This window comes from Phytophthora infestans, genomic scaffold, assembly GCF_000142945.1.
Source record: "Phytophthora infestans T30-4 supercont1.26 genomic scaffold, whole genome shotgun sequence".
Lineage (NCBI taxonomy): Eukaryota > Oomycota > Peronosporomycetes > Peronosporales > Peronosporaceae > Phytophthora > Phytophthora infestans.
This window is the reverse complement of record NW_003303733.1, coordinates 448,201-475,979: the sequence shown is the minus strand read 5'-3', so window position 1 is coordinate 475,979 and position 27,779 is coordinate 448,201. Positions and strand designations below refer to the sequence as shown.

Sequence of the window (27,779 nt, the reverse complement as noted above, 5' to 3'; positions counted from 1 at the left end):
ATGTCGAACATGTCCTCGCCTCCCACGTGGACCGCTCTTGTCTCGTACCCTCCCGTCTTGGGATCAGCTCGCTGCGGCGTACCACGTTCCTCGTCATCTCCCCGACGTTCCCTTCCTTGAGGTCTCTGCGGCGTGCCGCCGCCAGCAGCTCTCTCAGCGCGCACTTCCTCTTTTTCCTCGAGGATCTCCACGGGCTCCATTTCCAACGGAGGAGCACATCCCCCTACCCCTTCACTGGCTCCAAGACCTTCGCCGGACCGTCCATGAGCGCCCATTCTTTTCCTACTCCTTTTTCCTTCTTCCTTGACACTCCGTTGCCAAGGCTTCTTCTCACACTTGTACTCCTACGGTATTCGGCTAGAAGATACCCTGCTTCTCCACCAAATTGTCGAGGTCTTCCTCTAATCGGGGTCGTGAGTATCTTGGGCCGACGTAGGAGGTAGTAGTATTAGCGACACTACTGGGATCGTAATGTAAAAGTTAACATATTCGTGTGTTGTTTGTTAGAAGAAAATCCACGACTTACCTCCTCATTTCACCTTGCTAAGTGTTTTAAAGGTCCTTGCCTTTCAGCATATCTCTCGTGTGTGGTGGTCCAGCCCCAATTCCCGCCACGACCGGCTGCTTCGCAACCTCACACTTGGAACGTCACTGTCTTGGCCGCAGGTCCCGCTTGCTTGGATGTGGTCCGGAGAGTCTGGAGCGAGTAGACCTTCTGCAGGCAGTCAGCCAGCATCGTTAATCCACCATCTAACTGTACACCGTGACACAACGCACAGTTCTGGCACTAGGCTACCGGAAACTGCATTTTGTGTTGCTACCATTGACTCCAACGCTACATCCACCAACCATGGAGTCGAGCTGAAGAAACGAACGGTACTGTCGTGAAGGTGACACTGGAGCCTCGTGCGTTTGGTGCAATCTATGTCACAAAAACCGGCAACGACGTGACCCAGTTTCTCAACGAGATGCAAGCAATGACCACCAAACCCCTAACTAAATACTCGACGGCAAGGAACTTGCTGCAACAGCAGCTTATCCGCAGTAGCAGTAGCAATATCTCGACGTCCTCGGAAAGCTCTCGACGGTATGGCGCGTGTGTCTGGAGCTGCCAACTGGTGGTTCAATGTCAGTGGCGTGCAGATCGAACCCGTGCCGGCCTGGACTCCGAATTTCGCTCAATACGGAGCGGGAGTGCAGTTTCCCTGGGAGAATCGTCCATGGAACAACCACTCGACGAGGCTGTTGGTCCAGGATTTTCTGATCGATAAGCGTCCTGTGACCAACGCTCAATATTCGGCCTTCCTCAAGGCCAGTGGCTACAGTTTTAAGTCGCTGGACCGCTTTTTGCTGCACTGGGAGAACCGTCAAGGTGCTCCAGCGTCGTGGACTGTGTCTCCTTCCTTGGCACATGTGAATGTTGCTCTAGAGGACGCTCAAGCGTATGCCAAATTTTACAATAAGCGTCTTCCGCATGACTGGGAATGGCAGTATGTTGCTTCCAACGGTGATAACTACGATGCCTATCCGTGGGGACCTGAATTCGACAGCTCGAAGGTGCCCACGGTGTATCATGGCAAATAGTTGCCCAAGTTGGATCCTGTGGGTTCGTACGAGAACTCTCACTCGACGAAGTTCCAAGTAGAAGATCTTGTGGGCTACGTGTGGCAGATGACAGATCAGTTTTGTGACTCTCACACGTGTGGAATTCTCCTGCGAGGATGAAGCAGCTACCACCCCATCTCGGCTACGCATAGCGACCCCAACTGGTACTCTCCTCAAGCTCTGGACGCGCAGCATCATAACCGCTTCCTAATGATCAGCGAAGGCTACGATCGCTCCCCCATGGTGGGATTTCGCTGTGCGAGAAGCATCACCCTCCTCGCGAGTTTAACATTGCTGGATGAGCGGTGCAGGGGAGAGCCACATACAAAAGGAGAAAAAAATGGCGAATCATTTCGTTTGCTTTATATTGCGTTCGCATTTCCTCTGATCTTGGCACGCACGGCATGTTGAGGGACATGCCTTTCGATAATACAGCTGCAATGCGATTCTTGCTTCTTAGTAATTGTTACGATAAGAGTAATATCACACCACTACTTTCAAGATACATTGCTTGTTGGTGGAAAAGCTGTCAAATACATGTGATTTGGATAATAAGGAGATCTTCTGCACTCCAGTTTTGCCTAGCTGGGATTGGGTAGTTTGTTTTGTGAAGCATGGGCTACAAACTGGAAATATTTTACTGATAATTTTCATCATGACAGTAATATAAATTATTCCATACAAATAAAGCCATATTATTTGTACCGCAATGGAAGGCCTGTTGAGGAGGCAAACACTTGATTTCACCGAATTTAGTGTCTGGACTACTAATGATTTGTGCCCCCTCCCAAGTCATCAAATTCGAGGGGGGGGCTAACTCGTACAGGAATACATTAACGAATGACCAGTTCTGGCAGAAAATGGAGGGCAGTAGGGGCTGGATGAAGCTAACTATAACTGTACTCACCATCATTTGGATTAAGATTTATTAGGGTAATGCTGCTTTAACGAATTGACAAACACTTCTGTAATATAGAGTCGAAGCAAAACTGCGCTGTAACAGCTATAGTCCAGTCGGTAGTAATCAAATATAAGACCGGGCTTCTAATATGTGAAAGGCTTGCATTTTTATTCACCAAAAACCCTTCGGCGGTTTTCCGTCTATTCGAAATACTAAATGGGTACTTCATATATTTAGGAAAATTGTAATATCCATTAAAAAATATTCTTCTTCTGAGCTCTTGTTGTTCTGGTATCGAAACAACTTAGGTCGCTTGTTTCTCAGAACATCCGATTCACTTCCCGCTCCTCCGAACCGGTTCAGTGAGCCGAGCACTTCTTAATATATATGGGAAACAGAAGAGTTAATACATGTTTCTGCGAACGTTTGTAGGAAAAATAGATCGTCTGCGACCTGCGCTGGTAATACCGGATATTTCTTATGATTAATATAATAAAATCATACCTTACAGTATTAACAGCTCTACACATGCTTGCCTCTGCTCTTTTAATTTTAAGCGTGGTCTGGTAGAACAGTTCGTGACAGGTTTTAGCTGTCCAGGATTTCTAAGGCAATCTGAATCGCTACTTTACCAACGATGCCTACTTAAGTATTCAGACTGGCAATGGCGTAGAGCAAAATAGCACTTTTGTTGCCAACTATTTTATGTTGAAGTGATCCTGCTCGATTTAAATTTCTATTAACGCTACCGGTATCACGACTATTCAAGGTATTGTTATTGATTGAGGCGCATTGCCACTACGATGACTGACCGGCGACAGGAATGCTAGGAACGGTCCTGACGTGAGTGCAGCACGTCTGGAAGGCTGGGAGCGTAGTGATGGACAAGCAAAGACCTACTGAGGATAAAGTGGCAAATGCGGGAATGATGTCGAGTTACCGTAAACAAAGTCACCCATCCAGACCATTTAGGCAAATCACAAGTTACCTTTCATTATTGTGACACTAACATTTTTACTAGCGTTCAGACAGGACTGGGCAAACTGCTATTCCTTACGGGCCAGCCATATTTAATTGGACAGCAAATCTACTAAGGATAGACCGGCGTATTCATGCTGTGCTCGGTCCCTTATGCATTGTCTGGGCTTATGCGAATTTAACGTTCGCTCTATTCGGAAATTGCCCTGGAGGCAGCAGACGTAGTGGCAAGACTGCGGCTGCTGCAGAGTGAGGAACACATAACGTAGAGCGACTTTTGACGAGTATGCTGACTATGGCGAAAAGTGGTGCGGGAGACCCAGTCACCCGTGATGGACTCTTTTGTCCTTCAAGGTGATAACCGGGTACTCAAATGCTGACAAACTTTACTCAAGCTGAATTTGGCGTCTTGTGGGAGGAGGCTGAGGCTCGACTGACTGCAAGCTGTGTCGAGTATGGGACGAGGTCAAAGAAGTCAGACCAGCTCGAAGGATGCAATGTTCATGATATTAGGTATCCTACACACTATGAGACGTGGGACAACCGACCTTAAGCCAAATACGCGAACGTATAAGTTCTTAGAGGTGATTGAACCAATCCTGTTCGCAAAGTTTGTGAAACCGGTGACGATGACTCAGCAATGCGAAAGCAACAAGACCGTCCGCAATTACCCCTATGCCCTCTTAGCTACCGACGTCAAATTTCAACCTGCTTATTATCCAAGTATTCATTTCACTGAAAAGAAAACCCGCTTCAGTGGCACGCACAAGCTGTGCGGATACAAGCTTGTGTGCTCAGTCGCAAACCCTAGTGTAGCCGTTGACGTCTAGTCCCATGAGCCCGACTCAAAATTCGATTTAACAATGATGCTCAATCTTAGACCCGTACACGTGGCGCGCTTGACACCTATAAAATTGGGACAGGACGATCACGAGGAAGGGGCAGCGCAACACCCTCTTGCACGGGGGGGGGTCGTCAACAAAAGATACAAAGGCGTGAGGCAGTGCTTCGAACTATTTAACCGAGGCGGCAATCTCGCGGCGGAGAGCTGAGCAATCAAAACATGACCCGAATCGCCTTGTTCCATCGGACCGCGTGTATGCGGAAAACAAATTCTGGGAGTGTATGTATGTTGTAGAAGGTTATGTACCTTCGTATAAGTGAAAAGAAGTGAGCTCTGAAATGATTGTGAGAACATGTTTCGCGCTAACCAGCTTTCACGTTAGGCGAGGACATCCAACTGTATCACTCCGTGCTTTTACGATATCAATCAATGACCGGAGAGACCAGGGAAGGACACAAACGAAGCAAAAAAGCATACAGAATGCCACCGAACGACGATGCCACGCCCCACACCCTACCAGCGATCCGTAGTGCACGAAGACGTCGAAACGCAGACGTCACTAGAGTTTTAACTTAATGAAAGAATTCCGAACCTTCTCTCACAGCTATCTAGATAACTAAAACACTTTTTCATTTTTACTATTGGATCCCCGAGCAAAAGTAGTATTTTGGACTGTGGGTACTATATATTACCATATACATGTTCCATTAACCGATCTTGTCACTTTAAGTTGCCTTCAGCTTGACCCCTTTAGCAATCTTCCAAAAAAACTCTTTAAATTAATAACGCAGTAATTTATCTCGTGTTTTAAAATAGAATTGAATTTCCGTGACGTATGCTCAGCTTTATATTTTAAAATTAAAAATGTTATGTATTTCCACAGATTTCTGTAGCTCACTAATCGTAGTAATTTGGTGAAAAGCTAATGTAAAATATGATTTTACGTTTTTCATTTTGATGTCTGGCACGAGCAGCTCCATTTGATAATGCGCTGGTGCACTGTCAAAAACGATGCCAATGCACTTGTACACGTCCGACTCTTTGCTGGTATCGTACAGCGCCACGAAGTCGATGTTAGTTTGCATCTATATGCTGCTGCGGTGGTACGCAACCACACCCTTCGAGGACGAGACCGCGCATTAGATCTGAAGGTTCGCCTCCTTCGATGGCGGTAGCATCTCGATGGTGCGCTTTCCCTATTTTGCCCTGTCACGTGTACGCTTGATTTACAGGTTGAAGTTGGTCTCGCCGAAGTACACGACGAGATCACCTTTGTCGTTGTGGCGAATAAATTTCTCATCGAACTCCTTCCTCTTTACTTTGTCCGAGTCGCTGTTACACGTCGTGGAGCCGACGCGGGTCTGCAGCAGCAATAACGGTTAGCGTTTATAGCGAAATTGTAATATACGCTTGTATACATAGGATACATGCTTGGCAGTGTATAGCCTGTCGACAAGGTGACGTGAGAAGGTTGTTCCAGACAACTGTACATTAAAATCCTCCCGTACCAATGCCTTCACTGTACGGAAGATGTATGTGCAGCCCTCGTTGGGCCACGTCTTCAAGTCAACTTTTGCACCGTGAGATGCAGACGACTGGGAAAAGGAATCGAACGAGTCAAACAATACGCAGCTACTGTAAGCTCGATGTTTGGGCCCATGACAACGATGAACGAGGACAGACAACACTCGAAGGTGCGCGAGGCACGTAGGATGCGAATCGTTGCAGGACACACGAACACCTGTAGACGCATTGGAGCTCTGGGCAAAAAGGGCCGACTCTGGACGAAAAGGGTAAGCAAGCGTCTATCGTTGACGGAGTTCACGCGGCTGACGAGACGGCCAAGTCAGCGAGTGCACAGCACGTCAGTGTACGTGCGAGTTGACCGGAAGCTCCGTTGAGCAGGACAGGCGCCCGAGGGTCCGTCCAAGAGGCTAAATACAGCGCCGGCCACAGACTCTGGTAAAATCGGCTCGGTAATGGCGAGTAGGAGGATGCGAGCGCAGGAAGCTCGTTCGAAACGAGCGAGAACGAAACAGAACACACAAATGGTATATATGTCGTGGAGGCACACTACCTATGCAGGCGATAAGTTATCGACCGTCTGCTTGCGAGTCTTGGACGTTATTGGCACTGGCTCCGTAGCTGGGTATCACCAACGACGTATGATAACATGATTGATTTATTTGATTTGTTAACGCATAATATCTGGTTGATATTGAGAATGTGACCAATGAGCTACAGCGAGACGTTGCTGTCCCGCAGGTGAATGGTGTCTGCTCACCACAATACCGATGCTTGCGTGACTGTGAGCGATACTAACGTTATCAACAAGTTATTTTTGTGGCATTGCTTACTACTGCTATCTTGGAAGGTAGTTTAGAATTATATATCTATTTGGGAAAGTCTATACCAGCCTAGCGCCTTCCTCTCGGACCACACACTGATATGGCTTCTCTCATTCATGTTAATTTCCACATTTTGCGCAACCACTAGATTATCAAAACTCTTAAATTAAACCCAGGTGCAGGGCGCCTCCAAGTGACGCAGCAATAGGCTCATCCTCTCTTGGATATTGTGCTCCTCCTTCGGCCCCCGTTTTCCCATGTCCATCGGGTACAGCTATTGCAGGACTTTATTTGCCTAACTTAGCAAACAGAACAAGCGCACTGGAATCACATTGCATTACTTCGCCGGTATCCGGCTACAGTATACTAGTACATGCCGTACATACCGCCGAACTTTACTGTGATACTATACGTACCGACAGGACACTTGAATGTGATACAAATGCTAGCCCAGATTACGCTTTCGCAGTTTCGTGGAATTAATCCGTTGGGGCACATTCCTCGGTATTACCGGTATTATGCGAGCCTAGAATATTTTTTTCGTTTTAGTGCATCCCTGTCAGCCGGACTTGATATTGGATGATACAAATAAGCTATCCAGCACCGCATTGACAAGTACACCGTTCACCCTACTTATTAATAGTCGTCCACGACTATTGTGCTCACGCGCTATGAAATTAAATTTGTAATAAGGCTACTTATATTACTACACATAAAATACATAGCGCAAATTAGTTTTTTTGCGATATGAGGTAGAACCGAAAGTTTTTATCAAAATCTATAACCCTTTCGTATCATAAGGGCGTCTGGTGCGCCCTTTTGCAAAAGATCAACTGATTCTGCTCCGTCTATAGAAGCATACGGCAAACTATGCGATTCGTGATCATCCAGCATACCTTAATTAGGACGTATTCCTCTATCATGATGTGTCATCCTTTTTTTGTTTGCAAAATGGAGTCAAAGCTCGACTTCAAACACCTAGAATTTGTACCCTCGTACTTCTGACTTAATAATATTTTAATGCAATTACTGGTAGAATTTTAATGTAAATAAATGGAAGTTCTTACAAATGACAGACAACTTCATTTTATTGCTTTAAAAATCTTCTAATATCAGAGAGGTTGTGCTGCTGTCATATAACAGTGAGTTTGCATTGTGAGCTGCTATGACTTAGGGGTAGGAGATTCACTGTCAAAACTGGTGAAGACAAAGCACAGTGATGCATTGCTCACTGTACACGCAAATTACAGACCATTCACTGGCCCACGGACAGTAGCAGAAGCAAAAACGCCTTGATCTGACGCAGCGCCATGGAAGCAGGAGCAAGCACCCTCACTGACGAAGCTCTAGAAGCAACAGATAAAGATTGCGCTCCTGGGGGGGACGTCGCGAACACCGATACAGCTGACGGAGCTCCTGGTGACGCGGCTGATGACTCCGCACAGAAAAAGAGAAAGAAGGCCTTTCGCTTCCTTCCCTCCAGCGACGTCATTCTGTTAAAGGAGGTGATCAAGCACACGCCATGGGCTGCTGGGCACGGCAAAACAGAGGCAGCATGGGACAAGGTCGCCAGTGGGATGAAAGCAGCCCTGCCACTGTGCAGTGCCGACGGCAAAGCGTGTCGTCGCCGCTTTTACACGCTCATGGAAGTATTCAAGCGAGAGGAGTTGGAGTCGTTAAGGGCATCAGGTACAACAGAAGACTACGAAGAACGAGAGCAGCTACTTACAGACTGTTTTGAACTGATACGATGTAATGTTGTGTTTCTTAATCTGCGTAAAGCTAATTCATTCTTTTTCTTATATGTAGACAGAGGGACATGCACAACAAAAGACAGACAAAACTGAAAAAGAAAAACGAGATGCTGAGCTCCGTGAAGCTGCGTCTGCTGACATAGTTCGTTGCGCCATGCAAGGCATGCGTAACAAACGAGCTCTCAGCTCAGACACGGAGTTAGCTACGCCACCTTCAACCAAAAAGAAAAAGCGGTCAAGTACGGATGCATTGCTAGGTTTCTTCGAGGACCGCGCTTCATCGTGCAACAATAGACACTCGTTGAAAGAGCGGCAACTACAAATTGACGAACGACGACTCGCACTTGAAGAGCAGCGGCAACAGCAAGACAAGGACAAAACAGACATAATGCTAGCGATGACGTCATCGCAGATGGGTCTTATGGTTCAGTTGATAGAAAAAATACCCAAATAAAAAGTTGAGCTGCTTATTGAAGTCCGAAGTTCTGTTCAACTGTTGGTGGTGTCATTGCAAAGAATGAAGATGTCTGGCTGCCACGCAGGCAAGTGTGTACGTTTGCCAAAAACGCACTAGCGACGTACATCTTTCCAATACGTTGCAGATAGAGCTTTTGATTTTTTGCAAAATCAACGAAAGCCCAGTAGCGAATAATTTTACCAAAGCCCCATTCAACGCTTAGTCGAGCCGAACTCATGCGCGCGTTAAGCTCTTGTTCGTCTGCCGAAAACTGTGCGCCTTTAAAGGGTGCAATAATGTGCTCTTGTCTACCGTAAGCAGGATCGCCATAGAAACCAAAATGTTTTTCATCAGCACGAAGAGAGATTCAGCGGCCACCTCAAGCAATTTACTCTCATGAAGTATAAAAGCTTCGTGACGCGTGCCAGCATAAGGTCCGCTTAGATGAATTATGATGCCATCAGGAGCTATCACGGACTGATACTTTAGTGCGTGTTTTCTCTACGACAACAAACGAGTTTTAGTTCCAAAGCTAAACATTCACATCTAGAAAGTCTCTGACCTTGTGTCCGTTGCACATGTAGCGCTGATTACGTGTGGGACGACAGGCTCCTCGTACTGTGCCATCTATAAACCCGACGCAAGTTTGCAGAGGGGCTCCTTTAGCATGCACGGCCTCGGCGTACGCCGAAAGTGTGTCAGCAATTAGTCGTGAGTGGTCGAATTCTAAAAGATAGTTGAATTTGTCGTAAAAAAAGGTCAAGAACGGCATTAGAAACAAACGAAATCGCAGTGGTATCACGTCCGAATAGGTCTTCTAAGTCGCCGAGCCGTACTGGGTAAGTCATTCGCCGTACGAAGATACATAGCGCTTCAAGCGCTGCAACATTATACCGCTGTGTAGTAGGGAAAGGTTCAGGTACACCAAAAAGCTGTACAAGCAGCATAATTTCGTCCTTGTCAAATCGGAACTTCTTGCGTCAGACTGGATCAGTCTGAGATCGTTCAAAATTGAACCGGGAACGTGAAGGTCGATTGGCTTCGCGCATGAGGAGCACAGCGACCACAACATCATCATCTTTAGAGCTACTGCTCTCACTGTCCATTCCTTCCTGTTATTTCTGAAGGTGACAGTAGCACAAGGTTTTTCTAACGAACAATCCCCTTCAAATCGGATATCTCCTCACTGGGCAATTTCGCTGTTTTGTAACAGTTGCACAACCTCTCTATTATTTTAAAAATGTACACCCAGAGAAACGTTTTTTTCGAAAATCAAGAAGCCAATTGGATCCTCTTTCGTTTTGAAATGATTTGCAGGTTATTATTATTGTGCTTTGAAGAGATTTTGCCGACATTTTAGGAGCTAAAAATGACAACCCGTCATTGTAAATGTGTGTGAAAAACAATTCATGACCCTAATAATTAGCCAAATATTCATCTAAATCCACCTGCATAAATAGTAATCGATGTGACCATGAGGCTATACCAGCAAGCAACGCCTTATGTTTGCGTTGGTAAATACTTCCCGTTTTAATTTGTACCGATACGGACGTAGTGGAATGAATTGCAGCATCTGTGCCAGAAATTGCACTCTCAAAAGTGCAATTCTGGCCACTTTACCGTACCGTATCGCACATGTGGATTCCGACAGCAGCGTCTGGGTGGGGTTTGGGTGATTTACAAAACTCGAAAATTTAAATTGAACCCTTTCCTATTTGATAATCATGTATTGTACCGTATGTTTGGAGCAAAACGAGCACTATTTGAAAAGGCAATGGTACCATTGAATTTAAGAGGGAGGTTTACCCCGGGAGCCCTACCAACGCGGGAGGCGGCCAAAATGAGGTCCGACACAAGGCATTGCCAAACGTTCGTGTGCTCGTACGCACGGGGGGCATCACAGTTTATTGAGCTGTTCACTAAAGCACAGTCTGATTAACAATGTCAGTTTCAACCTGACCGATTTGACTATCTTGTTGATCTAACTCTGTAAGTCGCTCTGCTAGGCTGTCACACTCGCTGGCAAGCTCAGAATCTAAGAGGCTCTCTGTTGCAACACAGGAGAAACAATTCGCAATTGTAGCTGAGCTTCCACGTCCCCAAGCGCTTGAAACCCACCCAATCACTTTCTTGAGGTCTGGAGGTGTCAGGTTAAAGGCACGACCGCTCGCTTCGTCCGCCTGCCTCTGCAGGTCGTCTACCTATGCACGACCGCTCGCATCGTCCAGCTGCCTCTGCATGTCGTCTACCCATGCACGCCTGATTTCTGCTTCAATAACTTGTTCCAGTTGACATCAGCCGGTTGACAGACGCAACTATACACTTGCGCGGCTTCTATGGGTACCACGTTAAGCTCCTTAGCGCACTCAACAGCCTATTTAATCTAATGGGATGAGAAGTGGTCCAACAAGAATAAAACTGGCTTTGACATGTCCGAGCAGTCTCCAAACTGGTCGTGGAAGAATGCAAGCGAAATCGTGGCTGTCCACCACCCGCTGGAGTTGCCGTATATCTGCAGGATGAAGTGTCTTGCAGTCGCTTGATGTCTTCCCACAAACGCTTCCCAAACCGTGGATGCCGAGTGTTGATAGCAGCCGTGGCAGGTTTTTTAGATGAAGGGGTCTTTAAAACCAAGAAAAGTATCTTCTTCTCTCCGTAAGTTTTTTTTAGTAGCACGCACGTGAGATGCTCCTTATCACGACCACTCAAGCGAATCCACACTGCCTTATTACCCTTCTTCTGAATAGTAGACGTCGTGATATACTCGAAGAAGACTGACTTTTGGTCGGCGTTATAGAGAACAATAATATCTAAAGCCGCCATTTTAGCCAGCACAAGTTCTTTGCCACTGTCGAGGCATTGCTTGGGCCGGTTTGACCATGTCGAGTTCTCGCTCCAAAGCTGAGATGGTGGCGAGGAAAAAATCTGCCGTGCCATGTGTATGTGGCGTCAAAGAAGCCACACTCTCAGTTGCCGCTGGCAGGGCGCGTGAACGGAGCATCGTTACCGACACCTGGGCTCTTTCCTCCCTGTAGCCGTTCACCCATCTGACGAGGTCGTGATCACGCGCTCAATGAGGTGCCCAGCCCAAGCTGCCGGATCCCACGGCTCGATGCCCTGTCACCGTCTCTCACATAACGACAAGCTTGTCTTTCTTTCTTGACCCATAGATCATTGCTCTTTCTCTTTGTGCCGAGCATAGTGCCCTCCAGGCCCGAAAAGAAGGTACTCCGCATATCTTGGACCCCCCTGCTTTCGTACGCGTTAACAACGGCGAGTCGAGTCTCATACGTCCCCTAGGTGTTCTTGTGCTGACGCTGCTTCCTGCCGCCACCATCGCGCTTTGACTTTCGTCCACGAGGCATTTTCAAAAGTGAGATCTTAACTGGAGCATGGCGGTCGGTGAGCACAAGTGTTGAATGGTTGGTTCTCTGATGCTGTCGAGAGCAACATATATGATTTGGTTGTTTTAATTGGTGCGATTCGACGTTGTTGGAAACAACATAAATATTTCGGTTGCTCTATTTGGTGCGATTGGATTTGATAAAATTTTATGTCGGAATTTACATGTTGTCGGAATCTACAAGTGTGATACGGTATATAGTATAAGAAAGTGGTTGTACCGGTATGGTACGATACTTGTATTAGTACTGTTATTTTACATTTACAGACAATCCCCTCGGGTTGTAAAATGTACCATAAAAATGGACCATGTAAAAAAAATATCGGTAGAGTAAATATAGACCGTTTCAGCAGCTACCACATACATTACCTCACGAACGGGCTCAGTTGTCAGGGAGGACTGTAACGGGGTACGTAGCCCTAAGTGTACCATGGTTACATGAAGTGTGACACTTCACACTTCAGGTATATGACACGTCATACTCCGGGATATTTGGTACAAGGTACCAAGGTCGTTCAAAGCCAACCATTGGTCAAATGACATTGCATTTCTATAGGTAACTTATATTTTGTATTAAACCCAAACTTTATCTACCTATAAATATACTCAGTTTACAATCTACCTTATTTAGGTCACTTCGCTCTCTTTTGAATAAAGAGGGGACCTGTGAGCTGCCGTTCACTGAGAGTTTGTACACTCTCGGAAGATAACTTCCTCTAGCGCAAGGTGCTGTGTGACCCCGTCACACTTGGTAGCACTAGTAGTCAATCCACGCCACCGAGGGTAGACTACCTGAACCTCTCCGAAGTTCGTTGCCATAGATAGGAACGACTTCTCCCATATGAACGACTCTCAGTTTGAGTCGGTTCGGAAGATGGCAGGCATCTTCGGGATGGAGGCCCTGCAGAGCCTGGTGGTGTCAACAACACCGGGTGAGCAGCTCGAGCGCGTCAATACATTCGACGCGTACGAACAGGGCCTCATCGCGCATGTGCGGGAGAACCCATAGGCTCCGGCGGAGGAAGCAAATCCGCCTCACCCGAAGCCAATACGGCTGAAGGTTAAGCCGTATGAGGGGAAGGAAGGCGAGAACCTTCACTTCTGGGTCCGAGAGGTAGAGCTCGCGATGGACGCGGCTCTGATGTCGACCGAGCAACTGCGTGTTGCTTTTGCAATCTCCAACCTTAGCGGCCGTGCTAAGAGTTGGGTATACACACGGGAAGCAACATCCCCTGGATGTTTCACATCCTGGGCTCAGCTGTGTGAACAGCTCCGAGCCGCGTTCCTCTCGGCGAGCTACGAGTACCGCCAGCGTTCGCGCTTCCTCTCGTGTAAACAAGTGAGGCGTGAACTGCACGAGTACGTGCAAGAGATACGGGAGCTCACTGCGTCCCTAGTGGGGAGCCCACTCAACGATCACATCAAGATGACTGTGTTCATGGACGGCCTTCGAGTGGGCCCCGCACGCACTCAGCTGTTCCGGGTGCAGTCAAGCACCCTTGAAGAGGCGATTTAAGTGGCTCTTCAAGAAGAGTACAGCCATCGCCAGGCGCGTACGCCGGCCTGGGAGTTCCTTGTCGGCTCCCGGTCGAACAAACCCCAACGGACCAGTTCCCATGGAACTCCCGCCGAACAGCGTGACATCCGCTGCTTCGGCTGCAGGAAGATGGGCCACTTCAAGCGCGACTGTCCCGCGGAAAGACTCCGCAGACGGTCCTTCCCCAAGCCCGTCCTCAAGGGTCGCTGGCAGAAGCCAGGATCCCGGGGACAGGGGAACGCCGGGAACCAGTAGGGGCGGGGCGCCCTACTGGGGAAGAACTAAGTCTTCGTGATGGGTGCGCGGGTGGCGCGTACCACGGGGACTTAGCCCCTGAGAGTCTTCGCACTCTCGAATCGGCGAAGAGCAGCGGCGGGTTGCTCGTAGTACACGGATGTGTACGGGGATACGTTCATCCCTTTAGAATCTTGATCGATTCTGGGGCGTCGAAGAATTTCGCACGCCGCCAGACGGTTGCTCGTAACAGCAACAAGTTACCCGATGCTTTGAGAGAAAGCAAGGGCAACGGGACGGTGTCAGTGCGACTGGCCGACGGGAAGGTCGCCACTGCCCCCAACGTCCAAGTGGATCTGGCTGTCAAGTTTGAAGACTTTGACAGCCTCGAACAGTTCACTGTTCTCGATATGGATCCATATGATATGATCCTGGGCATGCCCTGGCTTGAGAAGCACGAGCCCTGGATCGACTGGCGAGGCAAGGCAATAGGTGCCAGCCGCGCTGCGCAGCTCGACAGAGCATTGGTGAGTCATGTTCCACCTCTGTCAGGACCCGGGGCGCCCGCAAGGGCTGCCAGGGTACCAAAGCATTCGGCAGATACTTGGGAGTCGTCGACGTATATGAAGACTCGGAGGATGCTTTGGTGATGGCAGCGCCCAGAAGAGGCGCTGGCCAAGTGGGTAACTTAGGTCCAAAGGCGGGTAACTTAGTTCCGCAGACAGCTGCAGCTGTCACGAACACTGAGAACAGCGTGTTCAGAGTGGGTAACAGAGCTCCACTCACGGCCGCCCAGACCTTAACTGAATAGGAAGACGTCGGATATGCTTCCTGTGTGGGCAACACAGTGCCACACGCGGTCGCCCAGACCTTAACTGAAGAGGAAGGCGTTGAACACGCTTCCTGTGTGGGTACAACAGTACCACACGAGGCCACGAGTGCCTCGGATGTCGTAGCACCGACATCCCTAGACGTGGGCAGCAAAGCTCCACGTCACGGTCGCCGTCGTCAACGACGCCGCCGCCGCCGCCTCAAGTCGGATCCGAACTTCGTTCCGATCGACGTCGCTTTAAGCGACTCGGAGGCCAGGGCCCGGGCTCCTCCGACAAGGCCGGTGGAAGAGTGTTATCACATCTTCGATGGCGAGACCGGTTTATCCGTCAAGGCATCTGGTGTCCACTTGGAACCGTTGCCAGAGGTGGCGGAGATACTGATCCTCGAGGAAATGACGGCTGAGTCTTTCCTGACCAACCTCAAGGCTGAAGAGATTGCTGAGAAGGTACTCATGAGACCTGAGACCACTCGGAAGGAGCTGAACTCCTCCTCTGTCATGGATGAGAACGTCCTGGAAGACCTAAACAAGCAGCGTCGGACGCGCTTGGGTGCTGAGATCCATAAGAACCCCAAGGATCCGGTGTATCATTTGGCTACGGAGTATGCGGATGTGGTAAGCAAACTCCCACCGACCCAACTTTCACCGGATCAAGGCGTATGGCATGATATTGATCTCGTGCCTGGCACAAAGTATTGTGTCACGAGGCAATGGCCTCTCCCGCGCGAACAGTGCGAGATCATTGATGCATTCTTTGCTGCGAAAGCGAAGGCAGACATAGTGCGGGAGTCGAAATCCCCGCACTCGACGCCAACTTTGCGCTCGGAAGCCGAACGGAAAGTGGCGTCTAGCTCACGCTTATAACAAGCTGAACAACGCAACGGTGCCGGCCCAAACACCAATCCCACGAAAGGATGTGTTGATAAACAACATGGCCGGGAGCGTACTGTACAATGCGCTGGATTTGGTAGACGGATACTACCAAATCCTAATGCGAGAGAGCGACATCCCTCTCACCGCGGTAAGCACTCCAAGCGGCATGCTTTGGGAGTGGCTTGTCATGCCGCAGGGCCTGTCTAACGCCCCGGCGACGTTCAATCGCCTGGTGACGCAATTGTTCCGCCCTTTGCGTACCTTCGTACAGACGTACTTCGACGACATATTCGTCCATAGCCGTGCCGAGGGAGGCAAGACGGCCATGGAGGTGCATCTAGGACACCTCCGTCGAGTGTTGGACGTAATGCCAGCGAACAAGCTCTACGCCAACATCGACAAGTGCGTTTTAGCGTCACCAGAGATTAAAGTTCTCGGTTGCTTCGTAAGCAACGTGGGCGTTCGGGCTGACCCAGACAAAGTCAAGGCCATAGCAGCATGGCCGACGCCCCGATCCCAGAAGGATCTTCAAAAGGGGTTGGTCTTGGCCAACTACCTTCCCAAGTGCAGCGCGGGGTACGCGGGCTTTGCTAGGCCCTTGTTGGGCCTCCTTCAGAAGGACGTCAACTGGCACTAGAAGCAAGAGCACCAGGATGCCTTTGACAGCATCAAGTCCATTCTCCAAGAGGCCCCTGTCCTGGCCCTGCCGGACGGGACGAAGCCGTTTCGTCGTCTACGATGCCTCTGATTACGCCATCGGATGTGCATTGCTGCAGGCCGACACGGCTGGACATGAACGACTCGCCTCGTTCCCGTCCAGGCAGCTCAAAGCCGCCGAACGGAGCTACCCTGTCCACGACAAGGAGCTCCTGGCAATGCAATATGCCCTTGTGAAGTTTCGTGTTTACCTTCTGGGCTTCCGGCCCTTCGTGATCTACACAGACCACGCATCCTTTAGGACGGCGACTAACTCGCCTCACCTCTTCCAAAGGATGGCGAGGTGTCTGTCCTTCTTCGCGGAGTACAACTTCCGCGTCGAATACAAGCCGGGCAAGCTCAACGTGCTTGCGGACGCTCTCTCTCGGCGTCCTGACTATGAGTTGGGACATCACGCGGGTGACAACAGATCTATATGATCGGATACGCATGGCGTATCGGGACAATGAGGCTGTCGCGCTCATCGTCAGGCTCGTTATGGCAGGATGAGCGCGAAGTCCGACTGGCTGTCGTCGCGACAGCGCTCACGGCTCCACCGATATGAGTTGAAGGATGACTCTCTATTACCGGGTGGAGCCCATTTGATCCTCCACGGTGGTCGTACCCCACGACGAGGATCTAAAGCTCGATGTCTCGCGGGAGGGCGCACGACGCGCCCTCAGCGGTCACTTGGACCGCGAGAAGACCTTTCTGTCGCTCTCTCAGTCCTTCTAGTGGACCCACATGTACAAGGGGGTCGCCCGGTACGTTAAGACATGTAAAACATGTCAGCGGGTCAAACTTGCAGGGCACTCTTCGGCTCCAATACAGAGCCTGCCCGTACTGGCTGACTGTTGGAAGTCGATGAGTCTTGACTTCATCTTTGGGATTCCCGCCGACGGACACGTCAACACCGGAATTTTGGTGTTCGTGTGTCGGCTGAGCAAGATGGTACATCTTGCTCCGGTTTCCGTCACTGTTACGGACGAATAAACCGCAAGGTTGTTCGTAGATGGCGTGTTCCGCTATCACGGTCTCCCGGAGACGATTGTCTCGGACCGAGACCCGCGGTTCACTGCTGCGTTTTGGAAAACGCTGTTCCCTTAACTGGGAACTCGACTGCAGATGTCCACTGCGGACCATCCGCAGACAGACGGCCAGACAGAGCGCGTCAATCGAGTGCTCGAGGACACGCTGCGCAGTGTGTGCGCGGCAGCACCACGTACGTGGTCGACGCAGCTTCCAGTTGTTGCGTTTGCGCTCAACAACGCGGTGCACGCGTCCACGGGTTTCACGCCGTTCTACTTGAACAGCTTCCGTCACCCCAGAGTGCCTCTCACTCTTCGAGGAGACACTGACTCCTCAATTCCAAGTGGGGGGGAGGCTCAGAAAGCCCTTCCTCCCAGGTCTCGGATGTGAGACCTGTTTCGCTGCGGAAACAAGTGGAATCCTTTATGGATACCAAGCTGAGCGTTGTCAGCAGGGTCCGCGATGCCATAGCAGCGGCCCAAGATAAACAAAAGGAGTACTCAGACAAACATGGAAGAGGAAACTTAAGTATATTTAAGGTGGGGGATTTAGTGTTGCTAGACACGAGGAACCTACCTCTTGACACTGTCAGCTCTGTCGGTAGCAACAAGTTGAAGCACCGCTTCATCTGACCATTTGCAGTCCTGACCAGACATGGTGCGTCGTACACCATCGACCTGCCAAGTCAATGACGACGCACCCGACGTTCTATGTTGGACGTCCTTAAGCGGTTACTTTGACCGCAGGAGGTTGCTGACTCGCAGACCCCGTTGACCCAGCTTCTCGAAGCGAGGGCCGGTCACAGACGTCGACAAGGGCGTCGGAGCAGGCACCCAAGCCTCGGTCGGAACGGCAAGGCTGCGGTCAAGTCCGTACGCCGCAGGGGCTCGGTACGAACGGACCCCGGCGCCATACGCCGAGTACGCCGGGTACGCACCATACGCGTACGTCTGGGAGTGTGCCGCAGGCGGCTCCGGACGTGGCAGCAGAGCCTCGATCCGTCGGATCATGCGAAAGGCCTCGTCCAGATCGGACGAAAAGGCCCGGCGATCCACCCGCAGGTGCAGGCTCGCGACCTCTCGCTCCAACAGGTCCAGGCGGCCCGCAAGACGAGCGAGCTCGCCCTGATTCCCGGCCTGGGCGGCAGCATCACCGCCAGTCCCAAGGCCAAGTGCAATCTCAAGCACAAGGACACGTTGACGGAGGCGGTCAACCTCAGGGCCCTGTGTCGGACCCGCAGTCGGAGCACTCGGACGAGAGTGGCTTTCGGGAGGCGCCGAGTACTCGTACTCATACGAGGGCACCTCCGCCTCTGCTTGACCGGAATGGAGAAGTCCACTTCCACGTGAAGTGGATCCTCTAGGAGCAATGGCGTCGCGGTAAGCGACAGCTCCTCGTGAAGTGGAGGGGTTATGCCCACTCCGAGAACTCGTGGGAGCCGATTGAACAGCTCCTGATTGACCGCCCGAAGGCTGTCGCAATCTGGGAACAGAAGCGGTGGCAGCTTCATAAGTAGTTCGGGGCTTCTTGCCCGAACGGGGTACGGACGATGAATACATTCCGTACCCGCGCTCATCGTGAGCGCTGGAAGCCGCGCGCTTCGGGATGTCCCTTGGCAGCATGCGCTTGCTGACCAAGTGGGTAAACCTCACACGAAGGTCACGCTGGTCCAAGATGCGGGACAGCAGCTAATCTTCATGGAGTTCCCGTAACTCAGTGGGTGAGTACTTAAGAGACTCCACCCATGCCCAGAACATGTCCTCACAAGAACTTCACGTGGGACAGCTCTCGGGCATAACCCAAGGGTATCCTCAAAGAGGATAGAGACCACCCCGGGTCTCGGGCTTCTTACGACAAGTCGTGAAGTCCTTAAGCGGGATGCGGTGTGGCGCGAGAAGCACACACCGAGCAGCCTCCAAGCTGTCAACGAACAACTGTTCTTTCTGAACAAGGGCACGTTCGTAGATGCCCCTAGAAGTGTGGCCGCCCACAAGGCCACGAGGAGCGACGAGAACCTCTAAGAAGAGGTCAGCCCCAGAGCTCTCCTCGGGAGGCCAATACCCTCTTGAGCTGATGGCAGCTCCCTGGCTGACGGGCGCCACCACCGAACCCCCACGCACACGCTGGGCAGCTTGGAATTCCTCCTGCTGCTGGTCGAGGTCATTCGAGACCTCCCGGGGCTCAGCGATAGCACCCTCCTCCTCCTCTTCCTCCTCCTCTTCTTCCTCCTTCTCTTCCTCCTCCTCCTCCTCCTCCTCCTCTTCTTCTTCTTCCTCCTTCTCCTCCTCTTCATCCGAGGAGTCGAAGATACTCTGATAGGAGCGTTGAGTCTCCTTCTCCTCGCGGAGTGAAGACTTAGAGGCTGTATGGATCTTTGAGGGCTTGGCGCCTTCGGCTTTAGAGGCGTTAGCACGCGCAAGACCCTCGGCAAGCGAGAGACGTTTGCGAGGATTCTCTTCCTCATCGCCACCGGCTTTAGGAGAGCCCTTAGCCTTAACGGCCGGACTCTCAGAGCGCACAGACGTCCTGGGACTGTGATCACCCTGATCACTAGTGAGCGACTGCACGCTGTCACCCTTGTGCTCACTGGGCACTGGGCTGTGCCCTCCCAGAGAGCCCGCAGGAGCATCGTGCGTGCTGTGGTGTAGTGATTTCTCCGTAGTTGCGGATTATCACCCGTCGACAAAGACGTGACACCGCCCAAGCTGTTCAAGCGACGAACCTCGGTCAGGTGATGTACGGAGACGCCAAGGTACAAGGGACTCGACGGCGTCACTCCCGAGTTTTCAACAAGTATCGGATACGGGCATATGTCACTGAATCCAGGCTGTCCTTATTATTAAAAATGGACGGGCCGGATTCGCATTCAGCGGACCATCTACGGTACGAACCCTCAGTGGCGGTTGGGATGAGTTCGCGGAAGACTCAGCGACCCTTGGAAGGCACGTTCATCGTCTGGGACAGGGCGCGGACCGTTAAAGATGCTCATGCGACGGTGCAGACGACGCTTGGCATGCAAGAAGATCCATAACGGATCATTGTTCACTTGATATTTGTATACTTGATTAGGACTTCTTATTAGGAATAGACCCGAAAGGGTAAGCTTAAATACAGAACAGAATTTCCACTCAAGCACACAGAGCGACGTCCGGCTTCAAGGTAAGCGTCAGGTCAAGCTTGTTTGAGTGTGTTATGCCTGTCGGTGAACTCGAAGCTCTGTAGCGAGGGTTCATCCGGCAAGGCCAAGAGACTTTGTGTATTGGTTGATTATTATCGGGAGGTTTTACGTGACGGCTTATTGTTGCCTATTTGCACGACTGGGAGTGCTTTAATTGCCTCCCTTTTATTTCTTCCAGCCGAGTGTTGAACACTCGGTGATCTCGTAAAAGGCTTACCCGTGCCTGGTACCCTTCCGCTGTTGGGACCACGAGGATTCAAAACACCTGCTAGCTTTGCTCGTGCTAGTAGCGTGTTCCTTTTTTTACTGGTTGGCCTATATAAGTAGTTTACAAGGTCCAGTTTGTCCCGGTGCAAGGGCAGAACTGGGGTCTTCAGGTCCGCCCGAACGATCGTTTACTATCCTAGTAGACGTATTGTTGTGGGAACATCCTAACTACATTTGTAGCTAGAGTTCACGTGGGATTTCCAACACCACAACTGGTGCCGCGACCCGGGAACAGATTGTGACCATTGTGAACTGTTTGTATGGTCTTCCAGTTTACGAGCTACCAAGAGAAGAAGAACAAGAAAAAGACAAGAAACATGGCGAAAGGACAACCGACGGTACCAGTTACGCCCGCCAAGTCTGGCGGGGCTCGCAACGAGAGTTCAAGCCCGGCTGCGCGCTTTGCGGCCGCAACCGAGCTTTCAGTGAGCTTAGACGACGAAGCGGACATCGGTCCTGACGCCCACGATTATGAAGATTACGAAGACAAGAGGCCAGCTCCAGAGCCAGGCGCAGCGACGCCGGAGACGGCCACGCTGTCATCGGGGCTGAGCGGGGCGACCAGGTCCCTTTCGAGGAACCTCGCCGACGAGCTCGATGATGTTGCGGGACCGGAACCCGCCTACGAAGATTATGACGATGGGACCGAGGGTTCTAAACCTTCGGTGGCGAGTGCAAAGCATTCAGCACTGCTGAAGGCACCTCGCCCACCTATCAACGGTGATACACCAGCCGCCAAGCGCGTTTTCGACCGCGTACAAGCGCTGATGCAGAATGATGAGTAGATGCAGCTGTTCAAGCCCATCCCCAAGAAAAAAGCCGACTGGCCTGCGCTTGCGCAGGAACTTCAATACCCAGTCAACTCGGTTTCGACTAGCCAAGTCGCCGAGGATTCAGTTCGCTACTGCTGTCGCTGGGGTTCGAGAACGAGACGTACCCATCGACGATGTCGCTCCAGGATTGGAGTCCACATGAAGCCGGAGCTGCTCTCCAGAAATGGAAGAAGAAGCTTCGGAAGGCGTTTGGCGCTGTTGGCATCAATGCCGGAAAGCAGACTGTGAGTCGACCGATGATTCAAGATGAAGATCCGTCCAAGATTCCACTACCGCCGACGCCCCAACGACTCGTTCGCACTCCTCCGACCAAGCGTGGAGCTGAGCGTGGTGCCTTTGGCACTACCGAAGGTTCACCGTACTTTCAAGACTCGCACATGGTTACGCCACGTTCGGAGAGCCGTATGCAACGTATTTACGCAAGTAACGAGGGTTCGTTCGGTCGCCGAGGCGGTGCGCGAGCTCCCAAAGGTGGTGCCGGACGTCGTCAAGTCGACAGCGATGGTTCGTCCAGTGACGATGACATTTTGGTGCGTACATTCGACGAGGAAGATCCTCAACTCGAGTTGATGCGTCAGATGAATGAGCTGGCGACGCTGAACGACGTGGACCCGACACTGAGGATTGAAATGGCTTCGCACCAACCACTGGATCGCATCACGCCGCTCTCAGGCTCTCGCAACAAGAGCGAGAACTGTATGCAGTGGCTACGTGGGTTCGTCTATGAAATGACTGGAACCCACACAGATGCCGATAAATGGTGCATTCCATTTGAGCTAAGTCTCCGAGACGGAGCCATTCATTGGTTCCGTCAACTTCCGAAGAAGACGAAGCGCAAGTGGAAGCTGCTGAGCGATGCGTTCATCCGCTACTACTGCTCGCAGCTCACGCAGACGGCACTGTCGCGTTACTACTCCGCCAAGCGGGAACGTAATGAACATCTGTGCGACTACATACACAGGCTGAATGGCTACGCTCGGACCGCCCGTCTACACTTTGAGAAGAGTGGTCGCGACGCGAAAGAACACGTACAGCAGTTCCTGGCAACATGCGACGATGACAAGCTAGCGGAGAGTCTCTACCACGCTCGAGTCGCCGACATTCACGAGCTCGAAGAGATCATCGAAGATGTTCTCAAGGGCAAGGAGAGGATGGCCAAGCGTGCCAGTGAGTACCGATACTCTAAGAGTCGTGATACGCGACGCGACGATGGATACGCCCGCAACAACCGGCGTGATGACCGTCTCCGTGATGACAACCGAAACAAACCAAGAGTGACGCTCATTGAAGCCACGGTGGATGACCTACTAGCTGAATTAGAAGGTCGTGAAGCTGCTCAGGGAGGCACCGAGTATTCAAACGAAGATCCGAACGCTTACGACGATGTCCAAGATGAGTACAACGACTTTCCGCCTGATAATACGGACGGTGATTTCTCATTGGATGAAAACGACCGATACCTCTCCGCTGCTAACAAAAATGAGCGCCGTGCAGCTGCTGAAGGCACCTACGCACGTTCAGACAACCGTCAACCACGTGGAAACATGCCTGATCGCGATAATGGCTTCAATCAAGATCGCCGAGGTGGTGACCGTGGGTTCAATCAGGACCAACGCGGTCGACGTGACTTCAACCGCGACAGCCAACGCCCACAGTACGGACCATGCGCGGTGTGCGGTGGCATGAGTCACTCCGCCCACTACTGTAACAAGCGATGCAAGTTTTGCAAACAACTCCACGATGCTGGACAATGTGAACTTTTCCGCAACTTCCAAGACCTCGCCAAATTCGTGCGTACTAAGGGCACGAAGGAGGAACTCCCGCCTGAGCCCAAGGCCGTCGTTCAAGAACGTCATTTAAACTAGGCAGCCCGCCAACTACAACTGGGTTGGTCCCTATCGGGCTGCCACAGTTAACCGAGCCTTCAATGGAAGCAGAGTGTATCTTTGCTTTCATGGGGTAGAGTGAATGGCCTGATAAATACGTAACAAGTGTGAACGCGACGGAAAATGAAAAGGAGAGGAGTAGAATCCTCGGTGGAGGTGTTGGAGAGAGAGTGGAGTGTGCTGATGCTGATGAGGGCACCAGAGGGGGTTCGTTCGGCTTGGTTTCGAGTGCAGCGCGAGACGAGCCCAAGGGTCACTCCAAGATGATGAAGTTGAACCCTGGCGAGAGACAGGGGTGGTGGTCGGCCAAGAAATTCGACCGACGGATCAGAATGAGAGCTCTGGTGCAAGGCGCTTTGAACGACCAGCGAACGAGGATCCTCCTCGACACGGGAGCGAACGTTAGTGTGATCACTGACGCCTTTGCCAAGAAGTTGCGACTCCGAGATGTACCTGATCACGGACGCCGCATTGATATTCAAGGTATTAACGAAGGCAAGGTGTCTACGACGCGGCGAGCGTGCGTCAAGATTACGCTCGGATGGGAGATAGTGTACGAGTTTGAGATGTGGGTAATGGCGCATAGTGCAGGCGTCGACGTGGTACTCGGGACCGACTTTATGATCCCAGCTGGGATCCGGTTGGACCTGTTTCACGGCGCGGCGCAATTACCGCACGAAGTCCAAATCCCGCTGATAAAGACCAAGAACATGATCGACAGCGAATAATACGGCTCCCATGTTAACGCCGGGCCACCCGAGCGTTTGGACATTCAAGCGCACGAGTGGCGAGAATACCGACTAGCGAAGCGCCACGTCGGTCAGGAGGAACACGTACTGTGGGTTCGTCTAACGAACAAGCTAATCCCGTCAGTGACGAGGGTTTCGACGTGGACGGCCTCAGAGCATTCGACTGACCAACGTGTCTGATCGAACTGCGTACTTACCAGCACACGACTCGATCGCAATGTGGATTCCAGATGGGGATTTGCCACGAGGTGACGGCTATGTGCGTCTGGAGTCCAAGAAGTACCAAGATTGGCAAGTATTGGCCTACGAAGGTTGTAGAGACCGCGAGCTCTTTCAGCGTGAATGCGAAATCTACGAACAATGGCTTGCAACTCAGCCTTCGGCAGTAGATCGACCGAACTATCCAGAACCCGGTGGGGTGCTAGCACGACCTCTAGAAGACTCGCTAGAGAATTCTAGTGATCGTCTGACATGTGCAGAGCGCTGGGCACTGATCCTGGAAGAACGTGAACGAGTGGAAGCCTGTCTGGCGTCTGGGGTGACAGCCGGGGATTCGGCTGACGGTCAGCCTTCCGAAGAACCTTTGGACACGTACACGACAACCCATGGCGGAAGCAATAACGTGAACGAAGCCTCGGTAGTGCGTACACACGAACTACTGAGGCCGGTGAACGTGGTACATACGCCAACGAGTGTTAGTGTCCAGCCAGGGGTGACCACGAAAGCGACAAGTAACAGCACTGGATTAAATGAAGTCACCTGTTTCGATGAAGCTGTCTCGGCCTTGTGTGTCGCCAAATCTGCGAACGAGACATCGGAGGTTGATCCAGAGGATGCAGGCATCGCGCAGAAGGTGTTGAGTACGGCACCGAGTATTCATTGCAGGATTGGTGCGAATTCCAAAATGTCAAGACAGCGGCAGATCGAGAAGCTGAACAAAAGTCAACAACTCAATATGTCGGCAGCCAACGCATTCAATATTGCGAACGACGACGCGGCAGATGGCCCAGAGATGGGAAACCAGGATGGGAAAGAGATGGACCAAGTACCGACTGTTGAAATCAAAGCGGATGCCAATGTTGAGTCAAGAGAAGAATCCGTAGCGATGTTGGACGGAACATACATCTCGGTTGCTCGAGTGTTAACGACCGAAGGAAATGAAGCAACGGAGGATACGAGAAATGATTTCTACGAACACCCAGCTAACAACATTGGCTTGGACGACTACGCGAAGGAGCTGGCATCCCTGCCGGATCTGACCGAAGAAATCAACACGACAATTGACTACACTGCGCCTAATGTTGCTGATCCTGAGCTGTCGACTGAACGCCGAGAACGTCTAGTCGCGACGCTAAAGAACCACGAGCACATCCTGATTGCTAGTGGTAACGCACTGCCGCCACCAGCCTACGGTGCGGTATGCGATATCGACACACAGGGGCACGCCCCAATTAAACAGCGTGCCCGGCGCGTGCCGCTACGATTTCTCGGCAAGCTGTACGAACTGCTGCGCGCTTTATTGCGTGCAGGACTGATCGTCTTTTCAGACAGTCCATGGGCATCGCCGATCGTGATTGTGATGAAGAAGAATGGGCTGGACATCCGGCTCTGCATTGACTACAAGATGGTGAATGCTATCACCGCGATCATGGAGTATGCAATGCCGCTAGTCGACGACCTGTTAACAGATCTCGAGCGCTACCTATGGTTCTGCTCGCTGGATGCAGCAAGCGGCTTCTGGGCGGTCATGATGACCTTACGAGCGCGTAAAGTGTCGGCGTTCGTCTGCGCACTCGGACATTTCGAGTGGTTACGCATGCCCTTCGGTTTAAAGAACGCGCCGATGATCTACCAGCGTATGATTGACAATGCACTCTGGGGGTTCGTTCAACCTAAAGGAGGTTGGTTTGAATACTCGGAGAGGATGCGTTTAGCTGAAGAACAGGCCAAGGAACGTCGTGGGCCAAGCGCCGAGAGTTCGTTTCAAACGAAGTTCGCGGCAGACCGCGAAGCATCGGTAGAGACCGACCCTGTACTACAACTCGTCAACAGCCCCGTCGCTGACATGTTTACGAACGGGGAACCAGACGAATCATCGCTGGTACCTGTATTTGGTCGACGGTCGTTTGTGGATGACATTTGCTTCGGTGGCGAGGATTTCGACAGCTGCCTGGCGACGTTGGACCGATTGCTGGCAAGGTTTGCACAGTGTCGGATCAGCATTAGCTTCACCAAGAGCATCTTATGCCAACCAAAGTGGACTTCTGTCGCATACAATTTCGCCAGAAGGTATCAGAGCTGACCCCAAGAAGCTTGCGGCTATCACGAGCTTTGGTTTCCAACGAGTAGAAGGGCATGCAGTCGTTTCTGGAGCGATATACTACAGCCGCTCATCAAGACTTCGCGTCTACGGTGCCGCGCTGTACCAGCTCAAGGATGATGACTTTGCCGTTGAAGGTGGCCTTTCTGTGACACGTGGTTCCTTCGAAAATTGAAGACGAGTGTTTCACATTCACCCATCCTCAGGCACTTCGATCGGTCGAAAGAAGTTCACGTCATGCTCTTTGCGAATGAATGGGCGTTGAGCACTACGCTAATGCAAGAACATGAAGGCAAGTTACACCCCGTACGGTTCCTCGGTCGGGTGCTTAAGGAAGCCGAGATGAACTACCATCCTGCTGAAAAGGAAGTTTTGGCGTTACTTCTGCTGTTGAAGATCTGTTACGTCCAGCTGGCAGGAAAGACGCTACATGTCTATACACGATTCTCGACGTTAGAGTGGGTGCATAAGTCGAAGTCTCTCTTCGGACGCGCGGTCCAGTTCGCAGTGCTGCTATCGCAGTGGCACCTGAAGGTGCAGCGCGTGAAGGAGAAGGATGTCGCCTTCGCACAGCTCCTCCAGTCAAGCATCACGAGCTTCGTCGACTTGGAAGACTCGCTCGCGCCAGTGGCACCTCCACACAAGGGTTCCCCGACTATTCGAATGGACCCCGCGTTGCTGTACGCCAAGTTTTACCGTAATTACAGCGGATTTGTCATGTCTTTTGACGGATCAGCGAAGACAGAGAAGTACGGTGGCTATGGGAGTTGTTCATGGGTGCTGTGGAGCCTTCCTGAGTGGAAGGTAGTGATTGCTGCAAACGCTTACCTCTCGGCTACGACGGTGAATGAAGCAGAGTATACAGGTATGATAAACGGTGTCAAGGCTGCTATTGCGCACGGTGCCGAGGATTTAGTCATCGTTAGGGACTCAAGGCTCGCGATTCAACAATCACTAGGGGTGATCGCATGCAGGAAGGAAACCTTGCTAGCGCTGCTGAATACTCACAAGGAACTCACGGCCAAGCTTCGATCAGTTAAATATCTTCACGTTGT

General features: G+C 51.3%; 1 protein-coding gene across 1 annotated transcript; it reads left to right on the top strand.

Moving 5' to 3' along the window:
* Nucleotides 1–1,089: 1,089 nt before the first annotated feature.
* On the top strand, nt 1,090–2,542 carry PITG_12403 (uncharacterized protein; the record flags this gene model as incomplete). The annotated part of the gene is made up of 3 exons (XM_002900257.1): nt 1,090–1,490; nt 1,731–1,861; nt 2,538–2,542. 3 exons carry the CDS (start codon nt 1,090–1,092, stop codon nt 2,540–2,542), a joined length of 537 nt encoding a protein of 178 aa, XP_002900303.1.
* Nucleotides 2,543–27,779: the final 25,237 nt, after the last annotated feature.